This window comes from Patagioenas fasciata, chromosome 16, assembly GCF_037038585.1.
Source record: "Patagioenas fasciata isolate bPatFas1 chromosome 16, bPatFas1.hap1, whole genome shotgun sequence".
Lineage (NCBI taxonomy): Eukaryota > Metazoa > Chordata > Aves > Columbiformes > Columbidae > Patagioenas > Patagioenas fasciata.
The window spans coordinates 8,101,704-8,114,062 of record NC_092535.1 but is presented as its reverse complement, the minus strand read 5'-3'; the positions used below and the strand labels follow the sequence as shown (position 1 = coordinate 8,114,062).

Genomic DNA, 12,359 nt, shown 5'->3' with positions numbered 1-12,359 from the left:
GGATGGAAAAGGGCAGAATTGCCTTGTCTCCCTTTTTTTTCCGCAGGGGCAAATCCCGGGGAAACGCCGGAGCCACCGGTCAATGAGGAGCGGGCGGGCGCAGGGACCGCGCGGCGACAGGGGCGACGGCCAATGGGAAGCGGCGCCGCAGGAAGGGGGCGGGGCGTTCCCCCGCGTTTCCTTTCCTTGGTTCCCCCCCCCACGTGTGCGGGCATTGTGCCGGGCGGGCGGGCGGCCCTGCCGCCTCTTTCGGTTTCCCTTTGCCGTCCCCTCCCGCTCCCATGGCGGCTTGGCTCGGGTTCCGGGCGGAGGAGAGCGAGGCGGAGGACGAGGCGGGTCTCTGGAGGTACGACTCCACCTGGGAGGACGACGAGGAGGAGGATGAGGATGGTGGCGGTGGCGGCGGCGACGGCGACGAAGGCGGCGAGCCGGAGGGAGCGGAGGCGGCAGCCGACTCGGAGCCGGAGGATGCGGGGGAGCAGCTGTTCCGGAGCTCCCGGCAGCAGGTGGGTGGATGCGGGGGGTCGCCCGGGGCACGGAGCAGCCTCCGAGGTGGGACGAAGCCCCTTCCGTGCCCGGCCCGAGCTCCTGGGGCTGCCACCGGTTCCTGCTCCGGGGCCACTACCCGCGGTTCTCCGGCAGTTCCGAATGGAGCAGCCGCAGCGGTACCGGCAGCGGCGCCGCTGCCCGCGGGGGGTCTCCGGCACTTCGGTGTATGATGGATCAATCTCTCCAGGCCGATTGCTTTGTCAGTGTATTCGAGCCCCTTCTCTGTCCTCATTTATCATCAGGAACTGGAGTAGCTTAAATACTTACAGCAAGTCCAAGGGTTTTTTTTTGTCCTGACATTATTAGCATATAATTTTATTCTCATTTTGATAGAGCAAATCAAAGGGAGGAATCAGCCCTAGGAGTGGTGAAGGCAGATATGCGACTTTACGACCTCTTTAAATTTAGTTACACTGCCATGAGCTGGGTTCATCATAGCTATTTTCTTTCTTCCCCCCACCATTCCCTGTAATGTGGGTACTTCATCCCACGAACACAAGTTCTGTGTTCTATGTGACACCCACCTGTTCACCGCATTCTGATGGCCAGTGGATTTGACATTATGACATTGATGTTCCTCAGCAACATCTACTTTCATGTTTTTTCTTGGTATCTTTGCCTGGCAGCCTTTTGATCTCTTCCATGCCACCAATAAAAAGCCATCACGTAACGTCTGCTCACTTTTGAAAGTGAGCTGTAACTTTAAATTTCTTTTGGGTCTGTTTTCTTCTGGGGACCATACTATGAAACAGCTCTGAAAACAAAAAAGATGCGCTGATCTGTACATAGCTATGTGGGGTTCTAGAGAATGAGGCAGCGCTGCAAAATGGGAACACTTGTTTCTGGTGCCTTAAATAACGTTGTTTTGAAATAAAAGGGGCTGGTTAGTCTTATCTGAGGTTCTTACCTTTACCATGTTTTTGTGTTTGATGCGGAGTGTCAATAATTTGTTCTACAGCATTGCTTTGGCAAATGCAGAACCGTTTTTCAGCCTTTCCTGGGTCAGTCAAGACACTCCAGTCCTTTAAGGTAACTCCTCCCCTTTCAGGGAAATGGAAACTAATCTTCCCTTCAATTTCATTTCAGTGACTCATCCATATTCTTAGAATATAAATAGGCAGATAAAACTTTCTAATTAATATACTTTTAAAGGAGTTTCATAACTTAATGCTTTTAAGGCTGACATTAAAATAACCTCCCTTAAAAAACCAACACATTCCGTGCAACATAGTGTTCCAAGCACTCATGACATCCTACAGAAATACAGGCTCTCTACTCTGTGAACAAAGTGTGAACAAGGTTTAAATACAGCAGATGGATGTGCTGCTGTGCGTCTCCGCATCACAGTATCACAGTATGTTTGGGATTGGAAGGGACCTCGAAAGATCATCCAGTCCAATCCCCCTGCTGGAGCAGGAACGCCTAGGAGAGGTTGCACAGGAAGGTGTCCAGGCGGGCTTGAATGTCTCCAGGGAAGGAGACTCCACAACCTCCCTGGGCAGCCTGTTCCAGTGTCTGTCACCCTCACTGAGAAGAAGTTCTTTCTCAAATTTAAGTGAAACCTCTTGTGTTCCATCGTCCTGGAGCTCACTGCGGGAGCGGAGTCGCTGTGCGTGTCGCTGTGTGAAAGGGCACAAGTGTTTTGGGTGGAATAGTTGTAATATTTATACCTCCAGAAGGGACAGGGATTTCCTCTGAAGGGATTTGCATTGTTTGAGGGCACACTGGAAACATTTTTTGCATGGCTGGAGTGCTGGTTTTGTTCACAAGTTTTAATGCCTCTAGAACATCCAGATTATTCTTTTCAAATGTGTTTGTTCTTCAGATATTTTTTTTTCCCTTAGAGCAACTTCCAGATTGTGACAACTGTAAAATCAAGGACCGTTTTTCCACTCCAGCAAGTGGACTCTTCAAGCTTTGCCTCACAAGGGAGGATGTTGTCCACAGCCCCTGGAATATTGCTCTGCATCTTTAAAGAGGAGTTGTCTGTGTTACCTTTGTCTGACAGTGCCTGAAAAATATTAAGGGGCGCAAGAATGAATACAAAAAGAAACAGTAAATCTTCTGTTATCCGTTTATGCCTTTACAACCAGCCAAAGGCATGAGTCAATTTCAAAAACGGATTCCTACTTCTGCTTCTGTTACGCTAATTCTCACTCTTCTCCCCTCAGCCTGGATGGTATACTTTATGTCTGAAGCTGCCAAGGTTTTTATTCAATACTGAGGTTAGAGTTACTTTCATTTTTATTTTTACTATGCACTTGCAAAACCAACCTAAAATTCTTGTTTTATCTTTGCATCTCGCTTGTGTCTCTGCGAATACTCCGTGTTCACGGGTTGAAATCCCTGCAGGTGTCTTTGCAGCTCTTGCATTTCAGTGCTTTTAGCTTCTAAGAGCAAATGTTGAAAATCTCGGGGTTTGTGCTCGCTGCTGTAACACGTGGGGTTCGCGTTGTGCTGCTCAGAGCTGTGTTTTCGTAACAAGCCCCCTAGTTCTGCCTTCTCCTAATTCTCCATCAACAAAAGGTTTTGATCACTTTTCTAGGATTCTGTTATCTTTCTCACTCCTTTATCTTGTTCGCAGTCTGCACCTTCTCTTTCAGTTGCAGCTGTTTTCCAGTTTTCAGACAAATATTGCTCATATTACCCCCTCTTGCCTTTGCTTTCTGCTTTCCTAATGCATGTTCTGATGGATGTGTTGCAGCTTTGCAGGGAGAAACGTATTGAGATCAGCTATCAGCATCATGAAAAAGAAGGAGGTTTGATTTACCTGTGCAAGTTTAGTTTGTCTTTCTAACCTGGGAAGAAAGGGAAGGTTCTGGTTTTGTTATAGAGACCCAGGAGCAAACTCTGCTTGGAGAGAGCGCTGGGTTTCGTTCTCTTTGCTTCCCTGTGTTGTGCTCTCCAATGCTGTGCTCCAGAATACCTTAGTTTTTTGGATCTGGCTTCTGTCTAGAGAGGCCTTACAGCCCCTTGCACCACCTCATTGCATCTTTGTATCTACACTTACTCTTCAGCAAACCGGTTCTTTTTCAGAATTGGAGCCAGTCTTCTGTTAGCCTGTCCCACCTGACTGCCTTGAAGGATTTTATTTGAGAACCTTGAGTGTCAAGAATATCTGGAAATTGATTCTTCTGTAATTGGGAGCAAAATTTTCATTAATACCACGTGTCATCTGTGGAGTTCAAAAGTTCTAGTCAAAATAATCAATGAATTTCAAAGTGTGAAATCAGTGCTTACACCTTGAACAAAGGAGTAGTATTGATCTGCTCTGGCTGAACAGATTTCTTAGTCTTGTGTTTGCAGTGACTTATTATTGTTTTTCCCCTGTGTACCACAGTTTTTTGTAGTCGTGTGTATTTCTGCGGTCTGGTAGATTCTGGGTTTGGACACCAGCACTTGCATTTCTAATCTGTGGCTGTGGGAGGTTCTCCCACCTGGTTTGGTCTGTGTTGTCATATATAAAATGGAAATATTTTCCAAGGTATACAGGCATTATTTTAGGTCATCACATTAAAACAAACAACTTGAGCTTTGTTTAATTCCTATCACCAAAGTGTGGGGGAATCATAATGTATAAATGTATATTTTAAATGCAATTTAAAAAAATGTGCATTGATGACCTCCCTCTGTGGATAAAGGTTTGATCTCCTGAATGCTGTGGATGCTGCATGAATTTGAAGTATTAATGATCAACAGGGCAGCTGAATGTATAACTTCACTACAACACGGTGTTACAAAATCAAATCCAGTTCCTGCCTTAATAATTACTGAATCGGTGATCGGTGTTCACTGGAAGGTCGTTTTGTTTGTTTATTTTTCTCTGGGCAGATCAGGTTAGGAAGTATAAAATTAAATATAAAAATAACTTAGGAGATTATTTGTTGCTTCTTTTTTTCTGCATTTCATAAGATGCTTATATGGCATGAGTCTACACATCTAACCCATTTCACAGAGACCCTGTTCTCGCTGTGAGGTGATGTTGAATGCTATAACTGCACTGAGCTTCGCCCCAGGTGGGACCTTTTCTTCCTGAGCAGTCTGGTTCGTTTTGGTGGTTCTGCCTTGAGGTTTCAGGGCACTTTTAAGCGCTTTCAAGGTCTGGGACAAGATGGTTCAGCACTCAGCAAGATTGAACCTGTGTTGCTTGTGCAGTGTAACAAAATCTGTTATGATTGAAGTAATCTGCTGTAAAAAATAAATAAATATGATTCAGTTAAAATACATTTGAAATTAAGTCATACTTGCAACTTTTATTTCCATGAAGTTCAGAGGAAGAAATGGGGCTGTTCTTTGTGGTTTCTCTCTAAATGCTACATTTGGAAGGAATCTGGCAAGTCTGTGTAGTGAGGAGAACCTGACACCCACGTCAGGTGGATGTGGCACCACAGGTTTTCCTATGGAGCTATTTGAATTGTGGATAAAGTGAATTCAGCTGTAACTAGGTAAATCTGTCACTTGGCAACTAATAGGGGTCATGTGAGTCACTGCTGTGGGCATTCTCATTTGCTATATTTCTTTTTAATCCTATTAGTGAAGTTCTATTTCAAAATGTTTCCAACTAAATGCCTTTTATTTGTAGGAGCAGAGATCAAACTCATCACCGCTGTCTCAGAGGGGTTCTCAGGTAGGTTTGACATAAAGTTTGATTACTTGGAGAGATGAGTGATAATGAAGATGATGATTGGAATGGAAGTCCAATAAAATAAGTATCTCATGTGGCTCTATTATTGTCCACTAGATCAGCATGATGCTAAATCAGCAAGGCTGCTCTCAAGCATAAGGCAAAGAGGAAGAAAACTTTATTTCAATAATGTCTACAGGGAATGAGAATCCTGAATTTAAGGGATATTTCTACATCTTGAATTCTACCATTTTAGTCTGATCTCTGTCTTGAGTAAGGCATATAGTGACTCAGAGACAGGGCTTAGATTGTCTTGTTTTAAAACCTCTGAGTTAAGGAAGAAAATTACATTCTACTATTCAGGATTTCCAGCTAGCTCTGATCATTTCTGTAGGAAAACCCAACCAGGATTAACGAGAAGTATAAAACACAAAGACCTTGATTAATAAGGAAGAAAAAGAAATGTTTTGGTTTGAACTTCTCTTAAAGTTGCTTTCAGGAATGCAGAGAAATAACTGCAGTAACCAAGTGGCTGGGTTTGGGATGCTGGGAGTGCGGGGCTGGGGGAACGTGTGTGAGAGGTGCTGAATCCCACCAATGGGTTGGTTGTTGGTGTTTTTGCAGAAGACAACTTTATCCTGGATCTCTGATGTGTCTCTTTTCTTCTAGTTCTCAGGCGTGCGCAACTGGAACGCGGCAAGAGACTTGCAGAGATACAGACACCGCTACCCGGTACGGACTAAACGATGATGCGGGCGCTCTTGTGGCTCTTCCTCGTCGTGTGCCAAGCTTAGGAACGCTTTCTAGATTTGAGAGCACCCTTTTGTCTTTACATTGACAGGCTCAGAACCTCTAAGGGATTCATTTGTGAGGGGGAAGGGATGAATGTGCATGTGGGTGCGTCATAAACAAGCTGTTACTTCCCAAAAACATGTTTCAAGGATTTGGCTTGAATTGTTTAGGAAACGTGGGGGGAAGCAAGAAGTGTTGAAGTGAATGCTGCCTTTTGAAAGATTCCTGTATATTCATTTCTTGTTCTCATCACCAGGGTTTGATAGAATCAGAAAATGAGGAGGAAGAAGAGATGTGGAACTTGAGCTTTTATAAAAATGAGATTAGTTTTCTGCCCCAGGGTGAGTACGTTGTGTGACCACTGAATTGGTAAAAGAGTAGCTTGAGCCATGTGGGACAATTAGTAAAAACAAACAAACAAAACCACTAAGAATTTCCATTTAAAAATGTCCTTGCTCCTGCTGTATGTTAGTTAATTTTCTGTTTGGTGCTAGAAAACGAAGACTCTTTTTTTCTGGCCTAGCAGAATGGTTGTGTAGTTAGAGAAGTTAATGCCTGTGTGTGAACACTTGGCTCTGGATGATTTTTATTTGGTGTCATTTCTTCTTACCTGACTTTTTTTCTTTTCAGGTTTGCATATTGAAATTCTGCTTGAATCTTGGTGGGACAACTATGAAGTTCTAGAAGAAAACCATTCTTACATACAGTGGTAAACTGCCTGCATGAATAGAGTGGTTCTATAGTTGTATTATTCTGGGAAGAAGTGCAGCTGTGGCAGTAGATCTCAGACATGCTTGGTCTTACAGCACAGAATAAAGTATTAGTGCAATGAGAGAGATGCAGATAAGCAAAGTATGTTGTTGTCGCTGGTGTAGACGGTGCTTTTATGGGAGGGATTTATATGTCATATAGTAAACTACTTCTGTGCCCATAAGGGTGTGAGGTCTCCAAGAGATGCCTGTGATATCACAATTTTTGGAGTCTTTTTTAGTTTTAACAAAACAGATACCCTGGGCTGGGTGTCAGCTTTGCTTATCTGGGCTGAAAGTTTCTTTCCCTTCAGGCTTTTCCCTTTACGCGAACATGGGATGAACTGGCGTGCCAAACCGCTCACGTGTCAAGAAATCCAGGTATTTAAAGCTTTTGTGGGTTTTTTTGAGACCTGAACAATGTTAGGATTTTCCCTAAATGCCTTATATTTGAAGCCTATTTTTTTTTTTACATTGCTTCCTTGGTGCCCTGGTGTTAACAGAGCTCACTCAGGCACTGTTAAGCGTTTGTCTGTCTTGTGTCTGCCAGTAGCTACACCAGCAAATGAAATACGTAGTAATGTAATTGGCCTTGTATAATTCAGGTGCCACTTAAACTGGTGCAGGTAATTAGGAAGATGCACCTTGTGCTCCCTGGTCTGTCTTGTTTTCAGGCCTTTAAGAAGTCCCAGGAAGTTATGCAAAGGTTTATACGTGCTTATCAGCTCATGCTGAGATTTTATGGCATCAATCTGATCAACGAGGAAACTGGAGAGCTGAAGAGAGCAGAGAATTGGGCTGAACGATTTCAAAACCTGAACCGGTGAGTCTCTGTCTGCGCTGCTGGTCACTGGCTGCAGCCAGACGTGTCTTTGAGAAGAATAGTCAAAAATCAAGAAAATCCTCAACCATTGAGGAACGGAGGGTTTTGTTGGTAAAATAGTTAGCTAGCTAAACTATTTTTAACTTGGCGCAGCCTCTGACTGCAGGTCATTGCTTTCTCTGTCGCTTTACATGACAAGTATAATAATTAAACCAGCCGAGACTGGTTTTCTTTTGTATGTGGTGCAGCTGTTACCAGCAGGCATTGCTCGTGTTGGTCTCCTAAAGTATGAAACATGGACCTGAAGATGTTAATATTTGCTCTAGCAGAGCTTGTGTTTAAAACCATATTTTAAGCAGGAATCACTGAAACGCTTTCACAGGTAGCTGAATTGCCCCTGTAGTGTTCTGTTAAACTACAAAAACCTATTGAATCCTAGGCTGAAAAGTCCTCTGCAAATTGATGTTAGTGTTTTTATATTATTGCATTCCGTATCGTGGAGACAGTGATGACCCTTCATATTCTAGTACCCTGAATGGTATTAACAAGGGCTCCAAAAGGACTGGGCGTAGTCACAAAAGAAAAACCAACTTGAAAACTGTCAAGTATAAAAAGAAAAAAAAGCTATGTCTAGCTTAATCTCTCAGTCATGAATTTCTGGCAGCATCCTTCCATGCCTATATTCTTACATTTTTCTACAAGCTTACCCTGCAGGGTCAATGTCAGGGAGGGGATATTGGGCTGCAGGGACTCGTGTCTGGCCCAGTGTGGTGGCTGGTATCTACTGGTGGGTGATGCAGAAAGCCAGAACTTTCCCAAGCACTTGAGACAGTTAATCCAAGCAGTCCAAGAAGGGTTAGGAAGGTCTTACTAAGGGGAGACAGCAGCAGTAGATGCTTTAAAAGTAACTCTGCTTATACTCCTGTCTGCATTGTCAAAGAGTCCTTAATAGATCCCAGTCAATAATGCACAAAATGTTTTGCAGGTACCCTGGGGTTTGTTGTGACTTTCAGCTCGGGATGCTGGGAGTGTGGTGCTGGGGGAAGCTTAAAGCTTAACAGCTTTTCTTATTTGTTTATTTCAGGTTTAGCCACAACAATTTGCGGATTACGCGCATCCTGAAGTGCCTGGGAGAGATGGGATATGAACACTACCAAGTGCACTTGGTAAAGTTTTTCCTAACAGAAACTCTTGTTAAGGAGACGTTACCGAACGTCAAGAGAAGTGCCTTGGATTATTTCCTGTTCACCGTCAGAAGCAAAAGGAAGAGAAGAGAACTAGTCTACTATGCTTGGCAACATTACAAACCCCGAGGCAGCTTCGTGTGGGGACCGCATGAAAAACTCTCCAAGTACAGACCTCGCTCCGCCAAGTCACAGCTGCACCAAAAGGCAGGAGATAAACAGGAACCTTCAGCTAAAAACTGCAATGACTCTGTGGAAGAGGATCAGAACCAGCCTCTAGAGGAGGAACAGAAAGCTGGAGATGCTGCGGGCTTGCAGCCTAAAGCAAACGATGAAGATGTAAAAGGGAAGTTAAGTGAATGCGTTTCGAAGGGAGAGGATGGTGAAGAGGAGAAAGAGGCTTCATGTGCCCAGCAAGAGGAGAAAGATTTAAACAGCACAACTGAAGAAGTGCAGGATACAGCAGAGAACGATTGCACAAAGGAGAGCAAGAAGAGGAAACTGGATGCAACTATGGCAGACGCTATGAAGACTGGGCCGTCGAAAAGCCCTACTGATATTGAAAATATTTCCCGTAATCTGGGAGAATGTGCAATTGATGCAGAAACCCCCTCTTCAGGTCCATCCTTACAAGCAGAAGAGGACCAGAAACCACTGAAAAAAGACGATGCAAGCACCAAAACCTCAGCAGTGCCGGAGACTACTGATGCGGTTGTGAAACGGAGGAAAGTTGATAAAAGAACATCAAAAAGCAAAACATACAACTTGGCCATAAACCTGAACATGAGGTCCTCTGCCTCGAGTGCCGAGTTAAATCCATCTGTTGTGGATAATGATGCTGAAAAAGAAAACGTCGGTGAGAAAAACTCAGCAGTGGAAGCGTCAAGTGAGAAGGGTGGTGGTGATGCAGATGATGGGGCTGCGGGACCTCAGCTTGGTTCCAGGCTCCCTGAGATGGGCAGGACTTCTCCAGTGAGCGATGGCTTGGAATTGCGTGGAGATCAAGATGCAGCAAGGAGTGATCAGCACCCCAACAGCACGGAAAAGGGCAAGAGGGAGGGAGATGGGGCAGAACAGCATAAAAAGGCAGAAAATGCAAATGGCAAAAAGCAAGCAGAAGTCACGGGCAAGAAACAAGTTCCAGAGAGTCTTGAGCAGAGTGTGGCAGCCACTTGTCCTGAAGAAGACAGCGCTGAGGTTGCACCAGAAAGACCTGGGAGCCCCGAGCCTGTGGCAGGACCTGGTGAGGAGCAGGTGGTGGCAGAGTGAGCTCCAGCCAGCGGAGGTGACACTGCCCGGGCTGCCTGGAGCCGCTGTACTGGTTCAAATAGCAGAAGTATATGGAAAAATAAACTTCCTTTGGGCTGATCCAGTCTAGACCCTGACTGACTTTCACCCTTCCGTGCTTTTTTAATCATCTGTAGTAACTTCACTGAGATCCAGCCCTTGGTCACCCTAAAGAGGAAAACTCAATTTCGTCATCTCCATGGACAGGCTGTGTCCTGTTCCGGTTTTTAGCTGATGTTCAGGGCTATCTTGGAGTAACAGGGATTTTTGCACTTTGCTTTGGTTCTGGTATGTCTCTTCTTAAAGAGAGGATGAAAACAAATCTGTTTCCTTGTGTGAACTAGTCAAATATTTATTAAATACTAATTTTTAATGTAAAGCAGCATGACCTAATTTGCCAGGCCTTTCTATTACCATGTAATGTTTCTCTGTTATTTTGAAAGGCTCTGCCTTCCCAGGAGATTTACTCCTGGCAAAGATGCTGTGTGTCTGCTTCCTAGGGTATAAATTGTGGCATTTTCCTGAAAGAGAGATGAGTATCTGCACTTCACATCATGTAAGAGCATAGTTGCCTCTCCTCCTATAAAGCAAGTAGGTTTGACTTTAAACTGGGATAAAATGCGTAGTCAACCGTATGTCTGACCAGTATGAACCTTCATGTAAAGATACTGGGTTTTAGGGTGCAAAGTGCTGAGTAATTTGCTCCACTTGTCCCCCACAGAAGTTGTTTTGTAAATTTGTTAGAATTCAGAAAATGAATTGTTTACTGGTTTCTAAGAGTAAAACCTTCAGACTTTGCAGAAAGCTTAGAGCTCTTCCTCCCCAGGTTTTTCCACCACTTTCAGACCCTTGATAGTCTTCCATGGATATTTATATCCACTACTGATTCAAAGGCCTTCCTTCCTCAACTGCCAAAATAGAACAAGTATTTGTCACTGCACTTTTTTAGAGTCTACTGTTCATTTGCATTTGCCACAAGACTCTCTTTCCTGCAGCCCCATTGCATGAAGTTACAGATGTCAGATTTATTTACATGTGTCAGATGCTTCCTAGTTAGGGCAGGGTTGTTTTCCCATTAACGATCTGTCAGGCAGTGGGGGCACATTTGAGTGCAACACGTCTGGAAACCACTACGCTTTGTGGGGCAGTTAATTGAAACTTTAATTGGAGGGGGTATGCTTGTCTGATTCATTTATTTACAGCCCTCAAGAATTTACTTTCAGAGCTTGCCAGCCATTTGCCTGACCTCCCCGTTAGCTATTCTGCCCGACTTACACAATGTTCAACCAAGTCTGAGGGAGCGTTAAACAATTTAGCACTTTGACTGCTAGAGATTTACAACAGAGAACCCATTTCATGAAGCGGAGGAAACTGTTTCCAACAGCCAGAAGGTCTGGACTTGCTGTTTGCTCAGATTGTTTGCTTTATTTTGGGGGTTTTTAGGTGCTGTTTGTTTTGTGTAGGAGGTGGCTGGAGGCTTGGCTGCCTTGACAGAGAGCAGATGCAGTAGCCTGTGCAATGTTAATGTTTTTCCTGTCTCTGCTACAGCTCTGAAACTTTGTCTTTCAAGGAATTTGATCAGTGGTTTGCCTTCCCAGACTGTCAGTCCTGATCCAGCATGCCACATACATGTGTGTGGGAATGAAGTCTGCAAGTTTAACACCTGATGTTCATGGTCACACACGCGCTGGAAAAAAGGCTTTAATGTTTTTTAAATATTTTTTCTTATGAATAAATGGAGTTTAACAACCAATGACAATAGGCTTAATGGCAGATATAAATACTTGAAGATGTTGAGTTGAAAATTCTTTCATAAAAGATTCATAAGAAATCATTAATCTTGGCTTTTGTACAGATTCATAATAATTTTCTTAATGAAGTTTTCATTGTGAATATGTGCTCAGTTGGGGCATAGCTCATAAATCTTGTTATGGTGATGTGTGGTTTGTTTTTGTGTTAATGGGATTTCGCTGTGAGTCTTGGTCTGGAGTGCTCAAACTAAACCGTTCCCCACCACGATCAGGTGTAGAGTCTGAGCTGTAGGTGTTTGCAGTGAGTTCACAGGATGTTTTCCAGCACTCAGACCTGTATTGCAGAGTCATTTATTAAAGCATGACTTAAATGCATACCCATTTCCACTTCTGTTTTTTTCAACTTGGAGGTCAGGTGGTGACCATGTATCTGCTCCATCACCACCACCCCCCTGCAGCCATCTGCTGTTGCTTGGGCAACAAGGAGTCCATGGGGCTGCCCAGCCTTCCCAAGCTGAGCTCTGCTGGACTCACCATGAGCCAAACCTGCTGCTTGTTCCACATGGAGTTGGTGACCAAGTCATCTTCCACCGCTGTCAA

At 44.2% G+C, this 12,359-nt stretch overlaps 1 protein-coding gene across 1 annotated transcript; it reads left to right on the top strand.

Moving 5' to 3' along the window:
• The first annotated feature begins 190 nt into the window (after positions 1–190).
• OGFR (opioid growth factor receptor) lies at positions 191–12,134 on the top strand. Its single transcript, XM_065850111.2, has 8 exons — positions 191–506; positions 5,132–5,176; positions 5,843–5,905; positions 6,222–6,306; positions 6,596–6,674; positions 7,029–7,095; positions 7,389–7,537; positions 8,622–12,134. The coding sequence occupies exons 1-8, from the start codon at positions 282–284 to the stop codon at positions 9,988–9,990; spliced, it is 2,082 nt and encodes a 693-aa protein (XP_065706183.1). The 5' UTR covers positions 191–281; the 3' UTR covers positions 9,991–12,134.
• Positions 12,135–12,359: the final 225 nt, after the last annotated feature.